Raw genomic sequence first — 25,719 nt, 5'->3', positions numbered from 1 at the left:
CATGGCCAGCTCTGGCCCTAGGGAAGCAAAGAGTTCAGAAGTGTTCAGAGTTCAGAAGCCTCATCAGGTTCCTCTGAGGGCAGCATTTCCTTTAAATGACAAAGGCCTTGCCCCATAGATCCATAGTTTCGAGACCTCTCCTTGCAAGATAGAGATCTACATATAGACGCTTAGAAACACACAGTCACTCATTCACTGTCTCACCAGGGATAATCATTCATGCTGAGCAGAAAAGGCAAGCACATGATAGCCTTCATTTTCATTCTCAGCTGCCTTCCTGGGACAGTGTGTGCAGGTATATTAGTTGCATATTTTAACAAGGCAGCAATAGATTACTAAGGTTTATTGATTTATTATCTAAACCAGGACACTTTGAGAATGAAAGTTATCTAGAAACAACTAACAGCATGAACTGATCTACAGCAGATGTAATCAGGACTATTCTGGGCAAACCAGGATATGTGTTTTCCCTACGGAAAATCCGGGGTGCTCGGGGACCTGCAGCACTTCTCAGTTACACATCCCAGTCAGTGTCTGCTTTCTCTTCAACCCAGTTTAACATTCATTCACTCATTCATTCAATCAATCAATAAAAGATCCATGTGCTAGCCCTGTGAAGAAGACAAACCCTGCCCTTATGAAACTTACATTCTAGGAGAAGGGTAGAAAGTAAACAAACACATAGAAAATATAATACCAGGTAGTGAGGAGGTCTGAAAAGAGAAATAGGGCTGGGGTAAGGTGGTGGGGAGATGTGTAGGGTGAGAGTGAAGACTTCTCCCAGTGGAGCCTCCTCAGGGAGCTTAGGAGGGGGGAACAGGTGCACAGGCCCTGGGATGGAAGAGCCAGCTGGGAGGCTTGGGCAACAGGAGGAAGAGGGGTAGGCTGAGGGGAACAGATCACATAGGGACTCGAATTTTATTCCCAGTGAGATGGGAAGCCATTGGAAGGCTTGTGCAGGGGAATTTTAAAATGCAGTGGAATTTGCATTTTACAAAAGGACTGCTCTGGCTACTAGTGGAGAATACACTGTAGAAATGCAGAAATGGGAGACAGAGACCCGGCAATGGTGATGGCACAGGTGTGAGAGGATGGGGGCATGGGCTGGGGTGGCAGCGGTGATGCTGGGGGTCGGAGGTGGCTGGATTCAGGAAACTTTGTGAAGGCAGAGCCTCTAGGACTTGTGAGCCAGATGGACACTGGGTGGCTTCAATGTGTAAGACCCTGGGACAGAACTGAGCCCCAGCCAGCCCAGCCTAGCCCTAGGTTCCTCTCAAGGCTTCTTCTCTATGTGTCCTAGAAGTCGTTACCCGGACCTAGAATTTCAACACGAGAAACAAGCCGCTTTCGTTCTTTAGGGAGGTGGGGGAAGGTCCTGAACATCCTTACCTTTAGCTCTGTGATCTTCTTCCTTGGGGCACTTCCCCCCTTCCCACCATTTGCGCTTCAGGATTTCCAGGCGGTTGTTCTCCTGCAGCTGGAGAATGGCCAGGTCAAACTCGTCCCGGAAAACCGAGCCTGCAGGGTCACAGGAGAGCCCAGGACACAGGATGTGAATGCTCTGTTATATGTCACTCTGCTCCCCTTCCCGGCACACCTCCTGACCACTCTGCCTGAGTCAACCTCAGGAGAGGAGAGACAGATGTGGCAGACAGGGCGTGCTCAAAGGACCACTGTTCTCCACTCTGCTCCATCTCCCTGGTGGAGAGGAGAGTGTTCTGGCTTCATGCAGAGTCCTGCCTTTTCTACTTCCCTCTCTCCACACTGACTGGCACGTCCAGCCGATGGCCAAATATCCCAGGATGGGTCAAGTAATGTCTTTCCAGGGAGTTGTGCCACTCGCCTCCCTAGCTGGGTACCAGCACTTTCTAAATTAAAAAGATGGTCTATGCAGGTTAAGCTACCTGTCCATCGACACACAGAACACTGGTTGCGAAGCTTCCCATACACCCCAGGAGGCCAAAGTCTGTGTTTCTGCGACACAAACGTCTCAGTCAGTTGTCCAATTGCTACTTTATGTAAATTAATTTCTCAGATATGCACTTGTAACCCTCACTACATTACATCTGAAAATTGTTTACCCAGAGCAGGCACCAACCCATGGGAGAAACACCACCTCAGAGTGTGACAGAAGCCTCCATCCTCTGGAGGCTCCAGTTCCCACATGTTCCCAACCCTCCAGGCTGTTGCCGAACGCACCAGAACCCAGTGGCCCACTCATCATCCCATTTTGCCCGCTCCTCCTGCCCTCCTCAAACAGAAGGCTTTTTTCTGTTCAGTGCAATTCTTTTTTAATTTTTCTCATGGAATATGGTCAAGGAGCTTTGGTTCTAAAATTTAGGTTTAATCACAAAAACAGGCTTAAATGAAACCGTGGAAAGCTCAATGTCCTAGCACAGGCTGAGGCCTGAGATCATTAAGAAAAAGCTGCCAAGAGGCTGGCAAACAACTAAGCTGCCCAGCTTCCTTGCCCAAGCTCTGTGAAGGCCTGATGCCCCAGAGGGAAAACGCTATGGTGAAGGATTCAGGCAGAAGCTTGGAACAAAGTGATGAGTGCTTCTCAAAGCACTTCTCCAGTGCGCAGGAACCACCCGGGGATTTTGTTAACCTGCAGAGATGGGGTGAGGCCCGAGATTCTGCATTTCCAACAAGCCCCAAGGTGATGCCATGCTTCAGGGCCATGGACCATACTTCCAGAGGCAAAGAACTAGAACATCTCCCAGGTCTCTTCCGACTGTGACAGCCCACGACTCCATGGTAGAACCTTCTCATATGTACACAACTATGCTTGGACACACAGACTTCGAGCCTGCAGCACTGGGTCAACATCAGCAGAGCCTCACATAGAATAGGTACTTAATACACATCTGCAGTGAGGGGTACATGAATGAGTTACATAACAGGTGTTGGTAGGTGGTGAGACTAATGAACATTCCAGATTTAGAGACAACTGTCCAGCCCAGTAAAGACTTTTAGGCAATTTCAAGGCACTTTCAACCCAACCTCACAACACACCAGGGGCTGCACAAAAGGACTCTTCTGCTTACTCCATGGTTGCCTACTTAGCTCCTAAACCACCTGATCAAATTTCTGTCTTCCTCCTGTTCTGCTTTTCTTCATCTTCCTGAGTCCAATGACATTACTTATTCTATAGTTATGCCCTTACCTTGCCCTGAAGAATGATACATATGTTTGTATATGCCATTACTTCCCACCTAAAGTACACATGATATACATGCTTGTCTTTCCTGGGCATAACCTCAGCTGCACCTAAATCCTGCCTCATTAATGGACTGTGTAATATTCTTCTCAATCTCATGAGAACCTGGACTAGCCCACAGCATACCTTCCCACCTGTCCTGTCCTGTCTAGCTAGTTGGATCCTTTTGACAACATGGTCTGGTAAGTGAATTACTAGATTTGGGGACAGCCATCCTAGGCTGAAGCCCAGATTCTCTATCTATGCTGTGATCTTGGACAACTAACCTATTTGCTCTGAATCTCAGTTCTGTCCTCTATAGATTGGGAATAAACACATTTATCTCACAGGGGGCATGACTAAGATTATACGTGTAAAAATAGCATCATGTCAGATAGAGGACAAACACTTTTCCTTAGTTATTGATGAAAATTTCTAGAGTTAGTCTGTTTTACCTCAAGTCTCTATAGTTTTGTTCCATGAAAACTTCTGAGGCATTTGACATTTAGGTTAAATTTAAGTTTACAACTGTTAAGTTTGCTAGAGTATTATCAAAGTGCATCTTGAGTTCACTTTGTGGTTCACTCCACCATTTTGAAACACAATGTCAGCCAATACATTTCTCAAATAATCTGTAACATTAGGGAACATCAATGAAATAGTAAATATTCATTTAGCAAATAGTAAATAGAGGGTGTACAGGATTACCTGTGCCCTGAGTGAGGCCTCCAGTTTGTGGAACTGCTAGTGTCAGCACTGACAGAGTTCAGGAATGAACCATAATATTGCCTATGTTCATTTGCTTAGTTCCTGATCCATATTTAAGAAGTCATCTGCTTTTATCAAATGACATAGGAAACTATGGAAAAGATGGGAAAGACACTAACATTCCCCAAGACAGGCTAGGTGTGGGACATAGAGGTAAGGCACCTGACCAGATTATCAGGTTTAATCCTGATAATTACCCCATGAGGTAGGTATTAGAAACCTAATTTTATGAACAAGATAACTCATGTTTAGAGAGGTTAAATAACCCATTGGAGGTACCACACTAAGTAACCAGGATGCGTACCCACATCTGTCTGATGCCAAGTCCATACTCATTATACTCCACAGGTGTAAGCGAATCCTATAATTTACAGAGCTTTGAGTTAGGCAAAGACCAATAGAAGGGATGTGTGATACAACTACAAAGATGTTCATACTATATATCAATTTTCTCACGTGATCTGATGGCCTCGAATCCTGCTTCCTCTGTTGCCTTGTATAAGAACACCCCTGTACAAGGGCCACCCTATGTAACAGTGGCTCTCAATGGTGTGGGGAGGGGAAGGGCACATGTCAGAATCACCCGAGGAACATATTCAGATCCCCACCAAAATCACAACAGCAGCTACACATGCTGTCCCCTCATCTTCTGGTGGAGGTACTACCAGCAAGGGAGGGCCCAAAGTGTGAATGTCCTTTAAACAGCACAGCTGGGATACCTTTCTGGAAGCCAAACATCCCCATCCTCCTATAACAAAAGCAGATGGCACCAAGTCAGCAAGCTGAACGTCAGAGCTTTACTGCCCGTTCTTGATTACCCACACTGAGCTGACTTGGAGTAGAGGGATCAGTGAAATCCACAAATAATTTGAAAGCCTTCTCATCTAATCATGTCAGTCCCCTTTTCCAGTAAACTTTTCACCAGGGACACTAGCAAATAGCAAAATCAATTCATTTGAATTTTACCATCTCCTCCTTCTTTCCACTGCTAGTAGAGATGTCAATCAACAGAGAAATGGCCAAGGGGCAGGAAGCAGGAGAGAGGAGGAACAAAAGGCCTAAAGTGCCCAAGGGCATCAATATGCTCTTTAATAATTAGGATTAGCCCTTTAATAATCAATCAAAGAAAAATTGATCAACTAGTCAACTAGGTCCTTATAATTAAGGCACTGATCACTGATTAGTAGAAGTATGCGAGTTTGCTTTTTTTAAACCCTGAGAATGCCACCTAAGGTCACTGTTAAATTGTTTCTAGCAACAGAGGTTATTGAAGTCAATGCTCTGTTCGGTAGTTTTAGCTTCCCTGACCCTGCCTGGATGAAGCTACCCAAAGAGGCTGTTCCTCTCCTGCATACCGACTGGCATGCCAATCCCATAGCCCTTGGTGTCCAGCAGGCCCCCAATCTGAGTGAGGTTGCAGTTTCGCTGCCGATAGTACTCATTCATGGTGGACTCCAGCAGGAAGGCGTAGTTGGAATTCAACACCCTGGCGATTCCCTCCTCTGTACTCTTCACAAACACACTCGGCTGCTTGGAATACATGTAATTCCACATACGTTGGTAGGTCTGGTAGCGGGAATTCTGGGAAAAGAACAAAAGGAAGTGGGATTTGGAAAAGAGGAAGGAGATGTTGGTTTAAAAAGGGAGGGAATCAAAGTAAGCTTTCAAGTGCTGGCCCTTCTGCTCTAGCCCTCATTACAGTCAACCACTTGTTCCCTTCTGTCTCACTGCAAGATGCTCCCTGACACTGCATAATGGCGGAGGAGGGAGCTGAGCCTTTGACGCCTTTCACAGAAAGATGGGGCAGCAGCAGGGGCCTCAGGCACTGTCAATTGTGCCTACTGGTTTGATGATCAGTTTTGCCTCATCTACCCTAGAGAGGTCTTCCACTGCCAACCTCCATTTCCTGGTAGAATTGAAATTCTGGTCATGTCCCTTTCTTGTCCCTGAGGTTGGAACAGTAAACACAGGTTCATTCAGGACTTGTACAGAGATACCATCTGAGGAAGCAGGGCTGGTTATTTTCCATCCAACCTAAACCAAACGATTGATCACATATCCAGTGCTGGATTCTGTTTTACAAATAATAACAAGACAGAATTCTAGGGGTCTATCCAAACCCTGTGTTTGCATGATGACTTCACCGGTCTCTGTGCCAACAGAAAACTGAAGGCTTTGGACTTGTTTCATGTGAAAACGAACTTCTTGGATATTAGGCTGGTTAGACATCTATTAACCCCAGGGAGAATCTGCTTCACTAGAGGTCTTGAAGCATGTGAAAATTACTATTCTGCCTGGCCTGGTTCTGTCAGCCTTGGTGATCAATCAGTTGATCTTTCAGCAAAGACATCACTGTGGCAGGGCCTTCTCCTGACCCTTGCAAGGGAAACCCAAAGAAGCCAACAGGGTCCCTAACTGATACCTATCTAGTCTGGAATCAGTGAAAGCAGTTCATCTTAATCTAGTGTTCCTCAAACTTCAATCATTTGTATATTATTTAAATTTTGCTCTAAGCGCTACCTATAAAATTTAACTCACTTAAAAAAATTTAAGTGCATATATTAGTGCTATCCTATTCAGTAATATAAATAAAACTACAGATTCGATTCACTGAATATATATATATATTTTTTCTAATGCCCATTAAAATAAATATATTTTAATTGCAATTAAAATATAATTCCACCATATTGTACCTAAAACCATCTCAAGCACCACCAATCATTCATTCATGCACAACACTTTAGGACAGGCTTCTATTAACCCAAAGTCCTTTTGGGACCTCATTCCAGGGGTATTTTGTGGAGCAGGAGAAAAATGAGCCCCATGTGGACCTCCGAACTAGATGTTCAGAAGAGATAATGAGATGAGGAGAGATGTTTTCATCTCCAGTGGACAAACATCTCGAGTTCATTCAGCCCAATTCCCGATGTTGGTGAACAACCAAATGGGGTTTACTTGGAAGAAGGTCATGCTGGAGCCTCCGTGAATTGTGCCATACTCAATGGCGGTCTGGTCAGCCAAGTCATCCACTGACTCAATGGGCACATCCATGCGCTGCACGGTCAGGAATGCTGCCAGGTTGGCCGTGTAGGATGAGATGATGATCAGCGTGAAAGCCCACCTATGCAGGGAAACACCAGGAAGTCGTCACTGCCCGGGCACTCCCAGGAGTCTTGACTCCCATCCCTAGGCCTGCTATGACATAGGACACAGACCAGGTGTCTCTCTTTGGAAGGAGCTGGCAACTTAGTGGGGGAAGAGAAAGGAGGCAGGACATATGATGTCAACAGAGATGAATTAAATTTGTGAGCATTGCCTGGAAGAAGGCAGTTGATTTTCTTTTCTTATTTCCTAAAGGAGGTGATTATTGGGTTGTTATTCAAAAGAGGTGTAGTCCATGCATATGAGACAGTTTGGAAGACTATGAGAAATGAGCTAGTGAATGAGCGACGGGTGCCAGCTCTGAGGGCTCTGTTCAGAGCTGGAGCTGGGACGGCTTCCCTGCCTCATGCTGAAGCCAACCTTCAGATGCACACAGCCGCGTACTGAGCACCTGCCATGAGGCGCATCCACTATCTCACGTCATCCCTACAACTCAGGAGGCAAAATTCATATCCCCATTATACAGGTGAGGAAATTGAGGCTCAATAAGTGAAGTAACTTGCCAAGGAACACATTGGTAAATTCGTATTTTAAACCCAGTTCTATAAATGGTAACAGCAGAAAATCTTTAACAAAGACTAACAGGTGGAAAGATCTTTGAACTGCTGAAATGTTGGAATTATTAATAGAAAATACTTTTACAATTGTCATGCTATTTCAGACTAGAAGATTGTTTTATCAAGTCATTTAAAATTAGATTAATTTTGCAACTCAGGCGTATATCTGCTGAAGCCATTAAACACAGTTTGTTCACGGTAGTAGGTTAAACAAGCCTTCTCCCATCTGGTCAACAGTATGGATCCGCTTCCCAATCCCAAGGGGTTCAAAGATAGATCTAAGCACAGTTTAGGTTGGAGAATCACAAATTCTGAACCATTGGATTCTGAATTCGTGAGGCTTTACCCATTATGAAGACATCGCCAGCTCATGTATGGCGTCTGCCGGAGGACTCAGCAGCTGGCAGCTGCCAGGCAGATTTTCAAGAGCAGGAAGTCTCGTTGCCCCTTTTGCCATCATGACCAAGAACTCCTGCTGGCTGCCCCACCAGCAGTGAAGCAAAAGGGCATCCAGTGGCCACCAGTGAGGTGAACTGGTTTTTGGTTCTGGCTTTGTCACCTTCCACCTGTGAGCCTACGGGGAAAGCCACTCACTTTTCTGAGCTTGCTTACTTGTCTACTAAATATATGGGGATAATAATGCCTGCTCTGCTTGTCTTCAGAGAGTTGTGAGAGCAAATGAGGTAATATGTCACCAGCGATCAGTAATCTGTAAAGGACTAGACGAATGTGAGATATAGAGAAATGCATAGAGAGACCCTTGAATATGGGATGAAATCACGTGGCTGCCTCCTTCCTGCCTTCCCTATCTGTTACCCGCTTCCTTGCTCCTGCCTCAGCTCCCCCACTCTGTTGGAAGGAGGCCTGGAGCGGGCAACCCCCAGGAGGAAGCCGGCATTCTGCAGCTGCTTACTGCATTGCTTAGTGCCATGGGTTAATGAGCCCTGCGTGTGGACTTCCCTTTAGAGTTATTCAGGGAGATTCCCTCAGCCCCATGGCTACCTTCTGGCATCTGTTCCACCCTGGGTGGCTGTTTAGGCCACTGGTCACAAGGGAACGGATCAGAGAGCATTAGTGGCTCAGTGCAAGCCCCCCTCGCCTCTGCTGAGAAAGCTAATGTTGCCCATACTGTCTCCAGAGGGGTCCATGAGCCCTGCTCCTATGTCTAAAGGCCACTGTCAGTTGTAAAGCTGGCATTCTTGTGAGCATCATGGCATTTTCTATCACTTGCTCTGAGCGAGGAGGCCAAGGTAGGCCATGGTAGCCTACCTCTCACTCCCCAAAGGAACTGACCAAATCAAGGCCCTGAATGAATAGCTAAGAACTCCGTGAGGCAGAGGGGCTCACTGACAACTTGGGGTCAGGGGCTGTGGAGGACCCATTGTGGTGGCTTCTCATTAGTGCTGGAACAGGGTAGCCAAGCCACCTGGGGCAAGCTAGTTAAAGCTGCGCCCACTCTTTGGACTAAGGGCAGGGCAGCCAGCAGGAAGGTTGGGTTCCGCAGGAAACATTTCCAGGGCTGGGGGTGAGGGGAGCTGACAGGCAGATGAAGCAGGTAATGGGGCCCTACCTGCCCCTAGGGAAACGAGCACGCTCTGGAAGGAAAAGCCTCAGGGAGAAAGAGAACAACATTCTCAGCTGGTGCCTGCTCATCTCCCAGGGCTCCTGTCCAGATTTCCTGGATTTTGAGGGAACTTCATGACCTGGAGACATGAGCCCCAGTTCTCCATGTTGACTGCTCCGCACTGTTTGGTAACAGGTGAGCATCTTGTCCAAGTGGTTTAAATCCTACTATATTTATTGCTTATCAGGGAAAATGAAAACCCCAGATGGTGGGGGCAGGGCTCACTGTCACATCTGTGTCACCTCCCGACAGCCCCAGCTCCAGTGGCTTCTCCAGTAACTCTGTCCAGACCACCCCCCTGCCCAGGCACCAGTGCCCAAGGGTAGAAACACCACTCTTCCTTTCACTTTGGCTAATCTAGCTGAGAAAGACGGGAGAGGACCAAGGTTGTCAGTCCTGTACGCCATGGCAGCCAAGCCTACAGTGGATTTTCAAAGAGAGGATCAAAGACTTGTGCTCTGCAAACTTGCCTGTTCAGGTTATGTATGTGTGTATATATATACGATTATAACATATACATAATTTTTCCATTTGCCCCCCATAATAGTCTAATAACAATTACTAGCCCACACATTTAGGCAGCACTTTCAAATTTTCAAAGAGCTTTCCCACACATGGAATTATTCGCTCAACTCTGAGCGACCAAGAGCCTTCATTCTCTGCACCTGCTGAGGTGGGCAGGCCAGCAAGCCCGGGAGCCAGGTGCAGAGGGACAAAGCCTAAGAAAGCTGGCAGAGGGGGCATGATGTGGCAGCCGGGCTTGGCTTCCTCCTGCGGGGACTTCCTGCTAGCAGACTCCTATTTGCATAAATCTGCATATGCCTTCTCAGACTGCAGGTCATTTTCAGGTCAGGAGCTATCACTGCTTTGCTGAAGGTCATCAAGGCTGTTTTCTCACCCCCTCTCCCTTCCTGCCTTGGCTCCCCTGTACACCCAGACCCCGGAGACAGAGTAGGGGAAGGGGAGAAGATGGCATGATGGGGCCCCATCCACTGCCCTGGCCTTGTCACTCCCTGAGGGTCTATTGTGAAAGGCAGAGGCTTCTGCCCACCAGCAGCTGGAGCAGGGCTTATCCAGAGGGTCCGCTCTGTGTCCCCACCCCATTTGGCCTAGTTCCTCCACTACTTCAGGCCTGGCCCGCCTCTGCCTGGGGCCTTACCAGACGCCGCTGACACATCGGGTGGACAGGGCGCGAGGGGCAATGGTGGAGCCCTGCTGCATGAAGCCCCCGACCGGAAACCAGAGGCTGTTGCCCAGGGAGTACTGGTTCACCAGGAGGTTGCACCGGCCCTGGGCACATGGGTGTGGGCTGTACCACTCGTAGGGCGTCAACCTATGGGAGAAAAGGAACATGCACCAGTGTGGCGGAGGAGGGGTGCGAGGGGAAGGAAGCAGGGGAGATGGGGAGGGGCTGTCCTTCCCCGCCTCCCCTCTGCAGCTCCTGACTGGCCTTGTGGCCTTGAGCAACGCCACTTCCCGTTGCTGGACTTGGATTTTCCCAACCAAAAATGAAGCGGTTGGACAAGGTTTTTTGCCAGATAAATTCTGGTGTGGAACTCCAATAAACAATATCAGAGAAAGTGAGCTCCTTGACTGGAAGCTGGGAGGGTCAAGGGTGCACAGCCTGGGAAGTTGCTTGTTCACCGCAGGGTGATGGGAGAGAGACCCTGGAGTCCCACAGAACCACGGCTTGAACCCCCTCAGCCAGAGCAGTAGCTCTCAAACTTTCGCCTGCCTCAGAATCACCAAGGTTTGTTGAAACAGATTGCTGAGCCCACTCTGGGAGCTTCTGAACCAGTAAGTCCGGGTGAGGCCTAAGCATCTGCAAGTTCTCGGGCGATGTTGATGCCACTGGTCCAGTGTCCACACTGAGAGCCAATGGCCTGGACAGCACCTAAGGCCAGGTTCCCACCCTACCTGCATTTCAGACTCCTCTGGGAGATCTTTAAAAGACGCCAATGCTTGCATTCCACTCGTGGAAATTCTGATTTAATTTGCCCAGTGGGGCCTGGGCATCAGTAGTTGTTTAAAGCTCCCCAGGTGAGTGTGAGGGGCACACAGGGCGGAACAGGGCTGCTCTACGCTCTCTGCCTGCGGGTGAGGTGGGGAACTCTTCCCTTCCCACCCCGGTCCCTCTCGGCCTCCGCACTGGCCCTTCTCTGAGCAGCCCTGCAGTGTCTGGGATGTCCAGAACGCCCTTTCTCCACCTGCCTGCCCAGCACCTGCCTACAGCCCCACCTGTCTCCCGTGCAAAGCCTCCCAGCTCTGACGAGAGGAATGTGCACGGACAGGCACGCGCCGACCAGCAGGGTGAGGTGCTGCGCGCCCCAGGCTGCTCCATCACTGGGCTTTCCCATCCCTTCCCTCAGCCTAGCGTGGACTTGGTGTCCCTACAGCCGCCCGCTCCTGCTTCCATCAGTGCCCCCATTCCTGAACGTAACACAAACGTGTCCGCGTTGGCCCGTGTCCTGTGAGGTGTGCTCCTTCCCAGTGTGTGTCCCGAGCAGCTGGCTGGCACTCGCGGTGCCTCACCTGGGTGGTTTCCAAGCACCTGGTGCACTTCAGAGATACAGATTCCCAGGCCCCACCCCCAGAGAGACTCAGACGTTGGGACCCGGAGATTCAAGTGTGTCGAAGCTCCCTGTGTATATGACTCTGACGACCCTCGGCTTGGGGATGGCCGCCTGAGAGCTGTAGTTTTCAAGCATTTTTCCCCTCTAAAATCTTACCCAGAACTACAATATATAAGAGATGAAAGTGGGGCTGGTCTGGGTGAAGAGGTGCTGGGGCCTGGGGCCGGGGTTCTGCCTGCCTGGCCTCTGCCTGCCTGGCCTCTCCTTGCACCCCAAAGTCTCTGGTAGCTCCGAAGAGCCTTCGTGCTCCATAGAACCCTGTTTGAAAACCACTATCTTAGGACAGAATACCCTGAGCTCAGACATCTCATTCATATATATACATATATATATATATGCGCTATATGGTGAGGTCTTTAGTATTTTTTTTGGTTAATCTTTTTGTCAGTGCTGGGTGCTGAGGGCAGGGTGTGCGGGCGTGGGGGCAGGGAAGAGGCTGGGAAGCTCGGGGCTGCCGCGGGCACGGTGAGGCAGGCTTCTGTGTGTGCCCGCCACCCAAGCCCCAAGACCCTTTCCGGGGCCCTCGAGGTGACCTGAGAGCTGTGGCATGCGACGCACGGGAGCTCAATCAAAGGGGGCAAGTGCGAATTACAGACGGCAGAGCCAGGGCTCACGCAGACAGCTTGGCAACGTGGAGCCGCAGCAGTGTGGCGATGTGCCGAGGGGACGTGTCAGACAGCCCGCGAGCTCCTGCGCCTCACAGCCGGCACTGACGGCAGATACTTGACAGTGGTGATGCCTCCAGGCCCCACAGGGGGAGGCGGCGCCCGGGCAGCAAACTCAGTGGCCTTTGAAGACTACCGGGTTGTAAGCAGGGCTTTTCTCTGTTTGGCTGCATCTCGTGGGCCCCTGATGACTTTGCTGATCTTGGCTCTTCCTCACCAGAAGAGGCACAGACAGGCTCATGCAGCCCTTCCCCAGGTTGAACTGCCCCGGGGATTACCCTGTGGACCCTGCTGCTCCCTCTCCTAACTGAGAAGAGCAGGTGCTCCCCCGGATCCACTGAATGCACCCTCTTGGGGGGGACCCCACCCTGCAGAGATGGAAGGTACGCTATAGAATTATCTGCTCCTGCCACTGTGGCCTGGAGGCAAAGGTCACAGCTGAAGAGATGCCTGCAAACAGAGCCACCACCAGATTTCTAGAAGCTCGTCCTGAGCAGTTCTCTGCTCCCACATAGCAGCCCTTTTTGGTCCTTCACTACGGTGAGCTGGGGGCTGAGCAGGGACCGGAGCGAGGGGTCTGGGAGCCACCAGCACTGGCTCCACAGCCTCGGGATGCTCCTCGGGTTTCCACAGGGCTGGGGCAGTCCCTGGTTTGCTGGGGACAGAGGGGGGCTGATTCTCCCCACCGCGATCTGGCCCATTTGTCTCAACTCAACACTACTCGAAAACGCCTCTCTCTATCCTGCGCTCTTGGCGCCTGCCACCCTCCCAGATACTGTTTGACAGGCAGCTGTGTTTTCAGAGGCAGATCCAGGCTCCTGCGGAGGAGGCCTTCTCCCTGGCCTGTGCCACTGCGGCCTCCAGTCCCCCTACTCCGATTCGCAGGCTCTGATTCTTGTCATTCAGCAACTTTGTGGCAGATCCTGGCAAGGACAGATGCCAGAGCAGCCAAATGCACAGTGCTTAATCAGAGTGATCTTCCTGCCACCCTCTTCCCCTCTTCTCTTTCCCAAGGCTCCCACACAAGCAGGGGGCATGAAGGGGGAGGAGGGGCGGAGCAGGAGGAGGCAAGAGGCAGGGGTGCAAGAGGTCGATCCAGACAAGCTCACCTGTCTGCGTCGTGCATGGTGGGGAATGTTTGGATGGGCAGCCTGAGGTCGACAGCTGGGCAGAGAGCATTTCAGGTCCCTAGTCCCTCTCCCATCCCTCTGCTTTGGCACCAAGGTCTTCTCAACCCGCCTCTCTCCTCCTCCCCACCCCTCCCCATGCAGTTCCCAGAGGTGGGCACGAGGTGGCGGTGTGAGGACAGGGAAGGGGAGAGGACAGTACCGAGCCACAAGGAAGAGGACACAGCTGACAGCCAGATAGGCTAGAAGCATGAAGAGCCAGACGCCCGGAGAAAATGGGTCCAGGAAGGAGAAATATCCAGGTTTGCGTCCCTGGAAATGGAGATAAAAACAAGATTCACCGTTCACATTGAGTCAAAGCGGCCCTCGGGCAGGGCAGGGCAGGAAGGGGTTGTGGTGAGTGTGGGTCTGGCCCCAGACTGCATTTCTTGGGGTTCTGGGTGATCGGTTTCAAGGATGCTGGGGATGAAGGTGGAGCAGGGGCTGCTCTAAAGCACCTACCCAGCCCTGATCTCAGCAGATGAAGCGGAACAGCAGATGGCCAGAGCACTTCCTAGGAGGAGGGCGGCTTTATGCTGGGGAAGTGGAACAGGCCTCAGTGCCCCTGACGTGCTGCCTGGTGTCCTCTGTGGTGGCGCAGAACAGGCCCAGAGAGCGTCTCTGAGCTGCTGGTGCCTGCAGTGCCGGAGTCTGCCCACAGCACCCCTCTCTGACGCTCGCATCTTTCCCACGAGGGTGCTAATACAACAGGCACCCTTGGGTTCTATTTGTGGGGTGATCTCACACAGTAAAACCTTCCCATGTGAACCTCGAAACACTCTTGGGAGGCACAAATTATTATTTTCATTTTACTAGTGAAGAAATCAAAGCTGAGGGCACTCGAGGGATGCGCCCAAGGTTACACAGCTTGTAAGTGGAAGAGCTAGGACCCCAAACCCACCTTTTCTGACTCAGCCCAGGGCTCATCTTGCTATGCCATGGGAAAGCATGGTTTGTCCCAAGCCCAGGGATGCGTTCGGCCAGAGTCATGTGAGCCCGAGGATGGAGCCAGGAACAAAACCCTGGATGCCAAGGACCCCACCATTTTCCCCAGGAAAACAAAACGCAATGAGAAGGGTGGAGTTAAGTCAGCTGTTCCTCGTCTTTAGCTGTGTGATCTTAGGCAAGTCCTCACCCCTCTCTGGCCTCGGCTGGAGCTGGACCAGGTCAGAGGTGACATACCGGCAGCCTACAGACCACATGCAGCCCATAGACTTGCTTTGTTTACATGGCAGTGTTTACCCATTTTGCACTACTTGCAAGCATTAAATGATTAGGTGACTTCACATATAAATCTAGATTTCTGGCTTTTTTCAATGGGGTGATCTGGCAACACTGGGTCCAAGTTCCCAACGGGCTGGAGCTGAGGGGTGGCTCCCATTGTAGACAGGGCACTCTCTCTCCGCCCTCGGCTGCTGCCTTGCCTTGAGCCAGGCTTGCTCCTTCCATTTACTGTGAAATCACTGGACCAGATGCTCCCTAAGGACCATTCTCAGTGAAAAATTCTACGACTGTATGATCCTAGGAATCTAGGAAGTCCATAGTTAGGACTGAAAATCAGTACTAAGCTCAGGGGCTCTATGAACAGGTAAGTTTTCAAGCTCAAGATTGTATCAGTCATGGAACAACCTACTATCAAGGTTATGTCATTTTTATACTATGGTTCTAAGAAACACAAAAGGGAACTACCTATGCCAACACTGAGCTAAACTCAACCAGCTTTCTGAGCTTTCGTTATCCATAAGAAGCTAAAGAAGCTGAGAAACTCCAAGTAACAACAGCTGTTCCCACGGCTGCATCTGAGGCAGGTGGGAGGGTGGCAGTTCTGCACGGTCCTGTTTGTTACATTTACATAGCCACAATTATGGGTGGTTTTCAGCTTCTCTTCTGGATGGTTTTCCATTCCTTCTTGGAGAGCCAGCAGGCCCACGGCTGAACCATCTGGGGTACAGTTTTACTTTCCTCTTTGGGACAACAGCTCAGAGAGTGCACAGAGTGGATATAAATAGCTCATCTTCTGCCAAAGTGGCAGCCGTTCTTGGGCTTTATGACCTTGCAGCAGTCTGTTGGTCACCTCTGGGGCGGTGTTAGCTGGTTTTCCTTTACAGTGTGGCTTAGACCATGGAACTGCCCTTTGATACCAACTGCAAGTTCTCTGACTCATGGTTCACCCATGCTTGGTCTGCAAAGAGTACTCAGGTATTACTGGGAAAATGAAAGGACTTGATGGACAAAGCCCAGTAACTTAGGGAGGGGAACAGGAGAAGAATGGGCAGAAGACCATTTGAGCATGTCTGGTCCCATCATTATGCAAATCCTCTAACAGGAAGCAAAGACGTCAGAGCAGCAGAATCCAAGTCCCTAGTCAGTCATTTCCGTGTCCATCACAGGATGACCAGGTCTTCTTCAGCATCCCAAGAGCCAATGGCAGACACAGGAAGACACAGAGAGGGCAGAACCCACACACAGAGTCCAGAAGGGGGTAGAGAAGCCAATCATGCCTACACACCCACTGCAGCAGAAATCACTAGCTCGGTCCACCCCCGGCATCCTTCTTGACCTCAGGGTCTCTCCAGGCACAGGTACATGAATTCCATGCTCCCTGTCACTCACGACTATTTCACTCTGTGTCTCTCAAATGAGATATACAGGGGAAAAAAAATCTTTTATTGTTGCTTTCTGAATCTGAAACCCCATTAGATGCTCAGTGTCAGAAATCTATACCTGATTATATCACAACAAGTGAAATTGAGGAAAATGACAGCGCTATTTAAAGCTGCCATATTCGGTTATGGGCGATAATGAAAGATGCACAGCCATGGGAAAAATTCCTGGAGACTGAAGTTGTAAAACACAGAACATCACACAAACAAAAGCAAGGCATAAACACAGCTCCCCCAGAAACGTATCAGTCACATTGGCAAGGCAACATCTGATTCTACTTGTGATTGACTGACGCCAACCGGGAGAGCAAGGAGTGGGCAGTCATCTGAGATTTGGGTCTGGGCTTATACAGCCTTGGCTTAGGCCTTAGGCTAAACCTGTGCTGTTTACATGATGCCAAGGAGAAGTATGTTCCTTGCAAGATTCTGAATGCCTACGATTTTTTCTATACAGATGCTTTAGATTGCTTCCTTCCCAGAAGACATCTGAGTTACTGGGGCTTGGGGCAAATCAGGTGTCATAAGCCATAGGCAATTCTTCCAAATAATTGATTTTCCTTAACCCAAAGGATGTGTGATAGTGATGCTTTTCTTCTGAAGAACTCAAAGTGCTTCACTATGTTCTCTTGATTTCAATACCCAATTTTCCATACTGACAGATGGAAGAACTGAGACCCAGGGAGGTTAAGTGCCTCACTCAAATCATTGGTGATGGCTTCAATTTCTCTGCTGCTCATTCGTCAAGCTGTGCCATGGGCATGCCATGCTCTCCTTCATTCGAATGGCAGCTGTACTGCATCTTCCTCTCCTTTTAATCTTTGCAACTTGCTCCAATAGACTCCCTAATTAATTCCACGTCTTCTCCCCAATGCCAGCAGATACCCAAACTACACACCCCCTTAAAGTACTCTTAGACATTATTTATTTATACCCATCACCATTTATTGTGACTATTGTATTTATAGGCTTTTGTATTGATTTATACACATCTCTGTTGACTGCAAGTTGAGCCAGTCCTTCTGGTGAATACAACCACTTTGGAAGCAGACAAGTGATTATATATAGTCTATGCCTCAAATGTGGAAGACAGGTCAAGCCCTGCTGATGGAATTGAAAATTAGATGGCAGCAAAATGAGAACTAGTTCTCTTGACTTTTGGACTGTGTTTCAGATTGACCGCACCAGAGTCAGCATCTTCGATGCCCTTCGATGATGGGAGAGATCCAAAGGGCTGGCCATCAACTGATCACAGCCCTGGTGTGTTGACGTCCTTTGAATGACAGCAGTCGGGCTGCCCAGGGGGCTATGAAATGGCATTAAACTACCCTTACATATCAAAAACTCCTCTTATCCTTACAAAAAAATCTGTTAATTCAACAATACTTCACTCTGTATACTGAAAGAAATGACAATATATAATAGCGGGATTGCAATTGCTTTCCCAGGATCTGGAGCCAAATGCATGGGGACACCAGCACCAGACAAGGTAGGACAGGTAGTGAATTAAAACCCAGACTTTGGAGCCAGACTGCCCAGGATTGAGTCCTGGCTCTACCACTTACACGTTGAGTGACCCTGGGCAGGTTACTTAACCTCTAGATCTCCATTTCCTCCTTTGTAACATGAGGGTACTAATAAAAGCTACCTTGTGGGATTTTGAGAACTAAATGAGTTACTGCATAGCAAGGGTTATATGTGTGTTTGCTCCCCTTCTGTCCAATGATAGCTGTGAGTGAAGGGGGAGGAGGAGAGGGTCTGTGACAAAGCAGGGAACTTCCTTGTATACTGATGCCTTCCTCAATGGACAAGAAACACTGTTTTCGACTTTTGGTGACACATGTTAAAGACGCTTGGGGGAAGAAAGCCATCTGGCTACAGCCACTTTCCATAACTCCTGGAGTTTCCATGGGTTGTACTATATGAATCATGAGGGTTCCCCCAGGGCTCTCCAGGGAAGCAATTAGGGAAAGACTAGGCTTTCTTCTGGAATAATGACTCCTGGAAGCCAGCAATTCCAACATTCAGAACTTCACTCCACCTCAGCCATCCCAAAGAAGCCCCTGGTGGAGTGGACCAGACGTGTGGCAGGTTCTTCTGGATCTGTGTAAGGGCTATGTGGCCTCCTCACCCTTTCCCCTCCCCAGCATAGGCCATGACAAAGGGCCGTCATGTCCTCCATGTGCCTTTGACAGCCTTTAGAACTAAATGGCAATTCATGGAAAGGTTTCTCGTTAATTGTCAACTCCCAGCAGCAGTCGATGGTCAATAAAACTCTCTAGGGTTGAAAAGGGAAGAGAACAATCTCTCCATGACTCCTTCTGTGAGAGGCAGAAAGGGGTGATTTCTCTCTGTCCCACCACGGGAACCCATGGATAGCCTCCCCAGGGTGTCTGCAATGCACTGTCTTGCTGGCATATTGGTTTAGCATGCACTTTCCACCTCTGACTCCAAGAGGAAAAAAGGAAGCAAGCAGTTAATTCCCCTCCACAGAAAACACCCAGGTGGGTCTGTTGTCTACACATCTCACATGTTAGCAAATCTATTTTCACTTTGCTGTTTGGAAATCTGGTGTGAGGAGAACTAAGTTCTAACCCTGGCACTGACCTTGACTTGCTGAGTGGTCCTAGGCAAGCCACTCAACTTCTCTGGGTGCCATTTTCCTCTTCCGTAAAATGGAGCACCATAATCCACATGTGGGGGAAATGTGAGAATTACTAAAATAATGTTGAAAAAAACACCTTGAGCTTCTTGAGAGAGAGGCACTCAATAAATAACAATATTAAAATGATTATACATTCAGAGATCCATATTTCCATTATACGGGCTATCATGTTACTTAGCTTTAAGGAATAGAAGTCTATTCATTTTCCATTTTCTTATAACGGAGTATTAAGCAGTATTAGAAATGATTCACTGGTTTACTTAGCATTGTTCTCCATTTTCCTAGACACTCTTTCTGAAATGAAACAGACCTTCTTGAAAAGCAAGTAATACATCCAGTAAATGCCGTGTAGTAATTTAATGTTGGTGTTTATTTCTCTCTCACTTTTTAATCACTGTCTGGTTTTTCTTTTTGTCTTTTTCTTGAGAGAGAAGACTCTAACTGAGAGTTAAGGAGAGGAAAAGAACAGAGCATAAAACTTTCCCATCTGTTAATGAAAGGTGGAGCAGGTCAGTCTATGGGGAAAATGGTAAGCTCACATTTTCCAGGGAGTCTTAGATTCTCTGGTTGGCTTGGGAACCCATATGGGATCACAGATAATATCCTCAGATTCGGAAGAATCTTGAAAGATCATTTAATGTATGGCCTTGACACTGAGAGAAATATACCCACACTAGCATTAACACAGGGTTAGAAGTATATGGAACTTGGAGACGGAAAACCTAGCTTCAACACTCCCTGTGTCACTGCGTTGCCTCTCTTCTTTCCTCTGCACTGGCTGGGCTCAAAGATCTCAGAATTCTGTCCTGTAAGACAGGAATCATACTACCTGCCTCAGGGCCTTGCTGCATTAAATCAGAGACTGTATGTGGAAGTGCTTCATAAATTAAGAGATGTTAGTCAACATACAAATATCTCGGACATATATCCAACCTCCTTGAAGATGTCGATACTGAACAGTTTGGATGAGATTTATCCACATGGGAGTTATATGGGCCAAATGTTGAATCCCAGGTTGGCTTCTGGCACACTCTGCTGATGCCTTGCTACGACAGTCAGGGTGTGCTTGAGGAATATAAACTTACTTTAACATTAGTCTAAGCAAAACATCATTAGTCAAATTGCTCCTGCCTAATGAAAAAAAAAAGACATAAAAATATGTGATATACTCTACTGTCAAATATAAACTTTTTTTTTTTTCATGTTTGTCTCCCCTCCATTCAAACAGATATTTGAGACCTCAAAGTTGCATCGGTACCTTAAAACCCTTGACTGCTAAACGCCCTTGGAGTTACACTGCCATTCCAAATACTGAATTTATCAGTAAGAAGAGATGAGGTGATTGCCAGGGAAATCCCTTGAACTTCAGATACCCCATCACTTGACTCTCATCCTTGGAGTACCAGAGGATTACAAAGGCTGGGCCATCTACATATGGCCTAGAAGCTCTCTGGCCCCAGCAGGGTTTCTGACACCTTCTCGTGGATGCTATGCTGTGTGGGGGAGATGCAGGCATCAGAGGGAGAGAGCAATGAGGGCAAGTGGCAGCTATGGCCAGGCCTGAGCAGAAGATGTATCTGGCTGCTTGAAACATCTGCCTCCCATTTCTTTTTGTTTGAAGACTAATGGGGAGAAAGGCTAGAAAGAAAAAAAAAGTCTATCTGGGTCACTCACCCTGCTGCCTGGAATACTGGCCCTGCAGGGCCCCCTAGCAGGGACTGAGTGTTGCCCAACCAGGAATCACAAAGGATGGTGCTCACTGCCCACAGCATCTCTGGATTTGTGGCCCTCCCTCCCTTCCTTCCTTCCATACTTATCAAGTAAATACTGCTTGTTTAGGATGACCATATTTTTCCACACCACAAATTATAACATAATAACCTATGGTCTGATGAAAGGGTGCCTTCCTCTTAATGAATCTCTCACTGGGGTCTACTTAGGGAGAAACAGATAAATAAAGAATAATATAATGCAACATAAAAGTGTTATAACAGAGGTATAGGCAAGAAGCAATCAGCTCCATCTAGGGGAGTCACATTGAAGAGCAGGTGCCATTTGAGCTGGGTATTGAAGGCCAGGGAAGAGTTTGTCAGATCGTTGGGAGGCAAGAAGATGAGCACGAACCTACAGCAGGAGATAAGAAGAGGCTGACCTGACAGGAGAGCAGTGAGCAGCATGGGGCAAAGGTGCCTGCAGGTAAAGGCCCGGAAATGGGATAGGAGACAAGGGCTTCATTCTCATGCTAAGAAGGCTGACTTTTTGTGAGTAATGGGCAGCTGGTACATGATTTTAAGTAAGAGGTTGATGTGATTACATTTGTTAAAAAACAAAACAAAACAAAACCCAACCCCAGGCTGCAGTACGGAGGATGGATTACAGTGAGGAGCAATTCATAGTAATAGCTAACACTTCGTTGTGCATATGACAGGCACTGTTATAGGTGCATTATACATGTATTCTCACTTAATCTGCATGACAACCCATTTTTACCTATAAAGAAACTGAGGCACATGTGACATGCAGCTAATAACAATTAGACTTGGGAATAAACCCAGGCAGTCTGGCTCCAGAGTCCATAATTCTCACTCTCCTGTTTCTGAGTGAATGCGTACAATGACTGTGGCCCTTCGATGGGGACCGAGTAACAGATAAGGAATGCCTTGCCCGCAAAGAGGGCACAGGCCACTGGAATGGCAGCATCTCGGATTGGAGATTAGGAGAGCCTGAATGGGGGCAGAAGAAGTGGGGATACACAGTAGATCTGAGAACTCTTTAGGAGGTGAGATGACCAACTAAACATGTGAGGTAAGAAAAGTTAATGAGGGGGCAGGTTACGGGATAGAGATGCCATTGCCTGAGATGGAGCAGAAGGGAGGAGGAGGAGGGACAAGTCTGAGTGAGAAGCATACTGAAGGCAGCTTATAATACTGTACTGAGGTGCCCATGAGACATCGGGTGGAGATGTGTAGTGATGTGTTAGAAACACACTACTGGAATTCAGAGGAGCGGCCAGGGTTAGAGTCACAGATTTCAGAGTGAGATGATGCAGGGAGAGAGTTGGTAGAATGAGAATAGAAAAGAGCTATGGCCATTTAAGGGGGGAGAGAGAAAGAGAGAAGGAGGGAGGGAGAGAAAGGCGTCAACGGGTATGATGAGAAGGCACTAATCAGAAATGCACAAGGAATACCAGGAAAAAATGGTGATTTGGATGCTAGGAACAGAGTTTTAAAAAACAGAATGGATTACTATTGTAACAAATGCCTAACAAATGCCGAAGCCAGAATCCTTAGCCAGCCTGTGAGTAGCAGGGAGTAGGTGGTAAAAAGAACAACACATTCTTATTTTGGTCCTAGGGATGCCTGAGCAAAAGCCGAGATTATCCGCCGATGCTGAGAAGAAGGAAAATATCCCACAATGAACTCTTGATGATCCATGTTCATGAAAAAGCCTAGATAATCTTAGATCGCTGCCAGTTCACAAATTATTTCTGGTTAACTTTAGACTTCAGAGACACATTTGCCATCACTTATTATTTTGGAGGCGTTTGCAATAATTCTTAACTAGGCATTTATGCTTTGAGTTAATTATTTTTACTTTTGCACACAGGTTTGATTGCCACCAGATGCTCACTTTTTGGTAACAATTACTCATCAGTCAGGTAACCTCATAGACAGAGAAGTAAGAAAGAGATTCTAGATCCTTACAGATTATAAATGAGATTAAATTAACCATAATTTTGTTCACAGATAACTATCAATTAGAGAAAAATTGCAAAATAACAAACACTCGGTATTGAACTTTAATTCTGTTACCCTAACACTATTATATTAGAGAGAGCTTCTCTATACCATTTTAGATTTAGGCTCTCGTGGTAGACTCTACCAGGCTACCCTTTCCATAAGTGGTTCCTGCTAAGGCCTCTTTTGTTTCAGGTACAGAAAAGTTCATCTCACACTTTATCTCACCAGGTCTCCCCTGGGTTAGTCAATTTGGGATTGTTCTCTCCCCAGATGACTTTTTGGTACTTTCTAAGCATAGTGTCTCCCACACAGAATGTACTCAATAAATATTTGTTGAATAAATGCATGAACTGTCAGTTCTGCTTAGCGTAAGCTGTTCATTCTAGCACTCATTTTTCACTCAGCTTCGCCGCGTGTTGTAATTCAGATCTGAGCATGAGCAGCTCTGTGCTGTGCTGGTGCTTCAGTCACAGAGGCTGGAACCCTCACCAGATTGGGAAACTGTATTAGTCAGGGTTCTCCAGAGAAAACAGAACCAATAAGAAATTGGCTCACATGACTATGGGAGCTAGTAAGTCCGAAAGACCAGCAAGCTACAAATGCAGGCAGGATTTTTATGCTATTGACCTAAGGCAGAATTCCTTCTCAGGAAGCCTTGGTTTTTGCTCTTATGTCCTTCAGTTGATTAGATGAGGCCCACCCACATGATGGAGGGTCATCTCCTCTACTTAAAGTCAATTCACTGCAGACATTATTCATTTCTACAAAAAACCTTCATACTATCACCTGGCTAGGAGTTGACCAGACATCTAGGCAACATAACATAGCCAAGTTGACACATAAAACTTAACACCCCAGAAACTCATGCAGGTAAACTCATACAGTCATAGGTTTTTGAGTGGTAGGAAACATTTGGTCAACAATCCAATTTAGGGTGTCCAAGGGGTTGGTGAGTTGGGGTTTAGTTCTGGCCAGAGTTGATATTCAGGACCGTGGTGCCCTATGTGGTGTGGGTAGCCAGGCAGCAGGTGTTCCCAGGTGGTGGAAACACTTGGAGTCAGGTACCTTCAGCCACATGGTTCCTGATGGGCCATCAGGTCACTCTGGTTCCCTCAGCGTGAATCAAGAAATCAAGGCCAGAGCCTAGTTGTATGGTTGTCATAGGCTATAGCAGGGTAGTTTGGAGGCTACCTCCAAGGCTGGATGTCTCTACTTTTTTCAGATGCCCCCTGAGGGCTCAGTGTTGGGGAGAAGAGCTCAAAAAATGGTGCTGCCTACAAGACTGCCTAGGGAGCACCAACAGCTCTAACGTGGAAGACCACCTAGGGAGCACCAGCAGATCTAACGTGGAAGACCACCTAGGGAGCATCAACAGATCTAACGATGACAGGAACACTGTCCTCGGGTTCAGAGGCTTGGAATCCAGGATTAGCCCAGTAACTCCCAACATGACTTTGGTTTCCTTATGTGTAAGTTGGGGATTATAATACCTGCTCTCTTTCCTCAGAGAACAGTCCTGAGGACCAAATGAGAAAAGGTGTGCAAAAGTGCCTCACAGGACAAGTTATTCAAAGATCACACACAGGAGGGTGGCAGGCTGGTGTCATGGAGAGAGCACGGGCTGGAATTACACCATTCTTGGGTTGAACCCTGCTCTTTCACTTATTAGCTCGTGGTTTTGCCTGCGTTTTTTTAACTGATTGCAACTCAGTTTCCTCTTTTTTAAAGTAAGAACAACACAACTGTATTAGTTTCCCAGGAGTACTATAACAAAGTATTAACACCACAACTGGTGGCTTAAAACAACAGAAATTTATCATCTCACAGTTCTGGAGGCTGGAAGACCGAAGTCAAGGTGTTGGCAGGGCCAGGCTCTTTCCGCAGGCTCTGGGGGAGGATCCTCCCTCGTCTCTTCTAGCTTCTGGTGGTTGCTGATAAACCACAGTGTTCCTTGGCTTGTAGATGCATCACTCCAATCCCTGCCTTCCAATTCACATGGCGTTCTCCCCTATGTGTCTATGTTCAAAAGTGTCTCTCTTTTTATAAGGACACTAGTCACTGGATTAGGACCCACGCTAATCTCGTATGACCTCATCTTAACTTGATTACATCTGCAAAGACCCGATTTCCAAGTGAGGTCACAATCACGAGTCCTGGAGGTTAGAATTCCAACATATATTTTGGGTGGGGGAGGGAACAATTTCTTTCAACCAATCACACAATTCAACCCACATCACAGGGTTGGGAGCCCAGGCTAGGGCTGCAGAAGTGGACAATACCCCTTTCTCCAGGGCTGGGATTTGGAGCCTGGGAAGGGGTCACTTCTTCAGCAGGTATGTGGAGTGAACTCTTGGCCCTTTCCCGGGTGAGCAGCCTTGTGGTACAGGCTATGTGCTGGAGCCATGGCCGCTGAACTGTGGGCGCTGAAAGTGACCTGCGTACTGGGGAAATCTATATGATGCTGTGCACTTAGAGCCAGCTGGGATGACGGGAGGAGAGGAAGGCTCTTCTGATCCAGTAAGGTAAAGTTGGCTATTTGCTGGCAACGCCATGATTATCCACTTGGTAGATGAAACCCAGCTAGGGTTGCTCTTTCTCTGCTCCTCCCACTAGGCAGTGTCCACACCCTGATGCCTATGGGGGTGTTCTCACAAACTCATTTGACACCCACTCTGGCCTACCTAGCCAGAGAAGTCTTTTTGAGGGGGTCGGTGGGGGGATGCAGAAGAAGGGACAGGCCAGTTATAAATGACACCAGATTATCTACTCTTCAGTCGCCAGTACAGATAACCGAGAGAGGAAGAAGTCTGCATTCCCTCCCCAGATGCAATGCTCAGAGTGAATACGGGAGGACTTGGGAGTGGAAACGTTCTTGAG

General features: G+C 48.0%; 1 protein-coding gene across 1 annotated transcript in view; it reads right to left on the bottom strand.

Moving 5' to 3' along the window:
* Nucleotides 1-25,719, bottom strand: part of GRIK4 (glutamate receptor, ionotropic, kainate 4) — a 307,922-nt gene that overhangs the window by 19,227 nt on the left and 262,976 nt on the right. Inside the window, exons 14-18 of the mRNA XM_012644896.1 lie at nt 13,941-14,050; nt 10,473-10,646; nt 6,926-7,091; nt 5,323-5,548; nt 1,390-1,518 (exon numbers count right to left, since the gene is read on the bottom strand). Coding sequence (XP_012500350.1) covers nt 1,390-1,518; nt 5,323-5,548; nt 6,926-7,091; nt 10,473-10,646; nt 13,941-14,050 — 805 coding nt within the window. The remainder of the gene's footprint in view (nt 1-1,389; nt 1,519-5,322; nt 5,549-6,925; nt 7,092-10,472; nt 10,647-13,940; nt 14,051-25,719) is intronic.

Source organism: Propithecus coquereli, unplaced genomic scaffold (genome assembly GCF_000956105.1).
Source record: "Propithecus coquereli isolate 6110/MARCELLA unplaced genomic scaffold, Pcoq_1.0 Scaffold222, whole genome shotgun sequence".
Lineage (NCBI taxonomy): Eukaryota > Metazoa > Chordata > Mammalia > Primates > Indriidae > Propithecus > Propithecus coquereli.
Note: the sequence above shows the minus strand (reverse complement) of the source record. Positions and strands in the feature narration are given on the sequence as shown.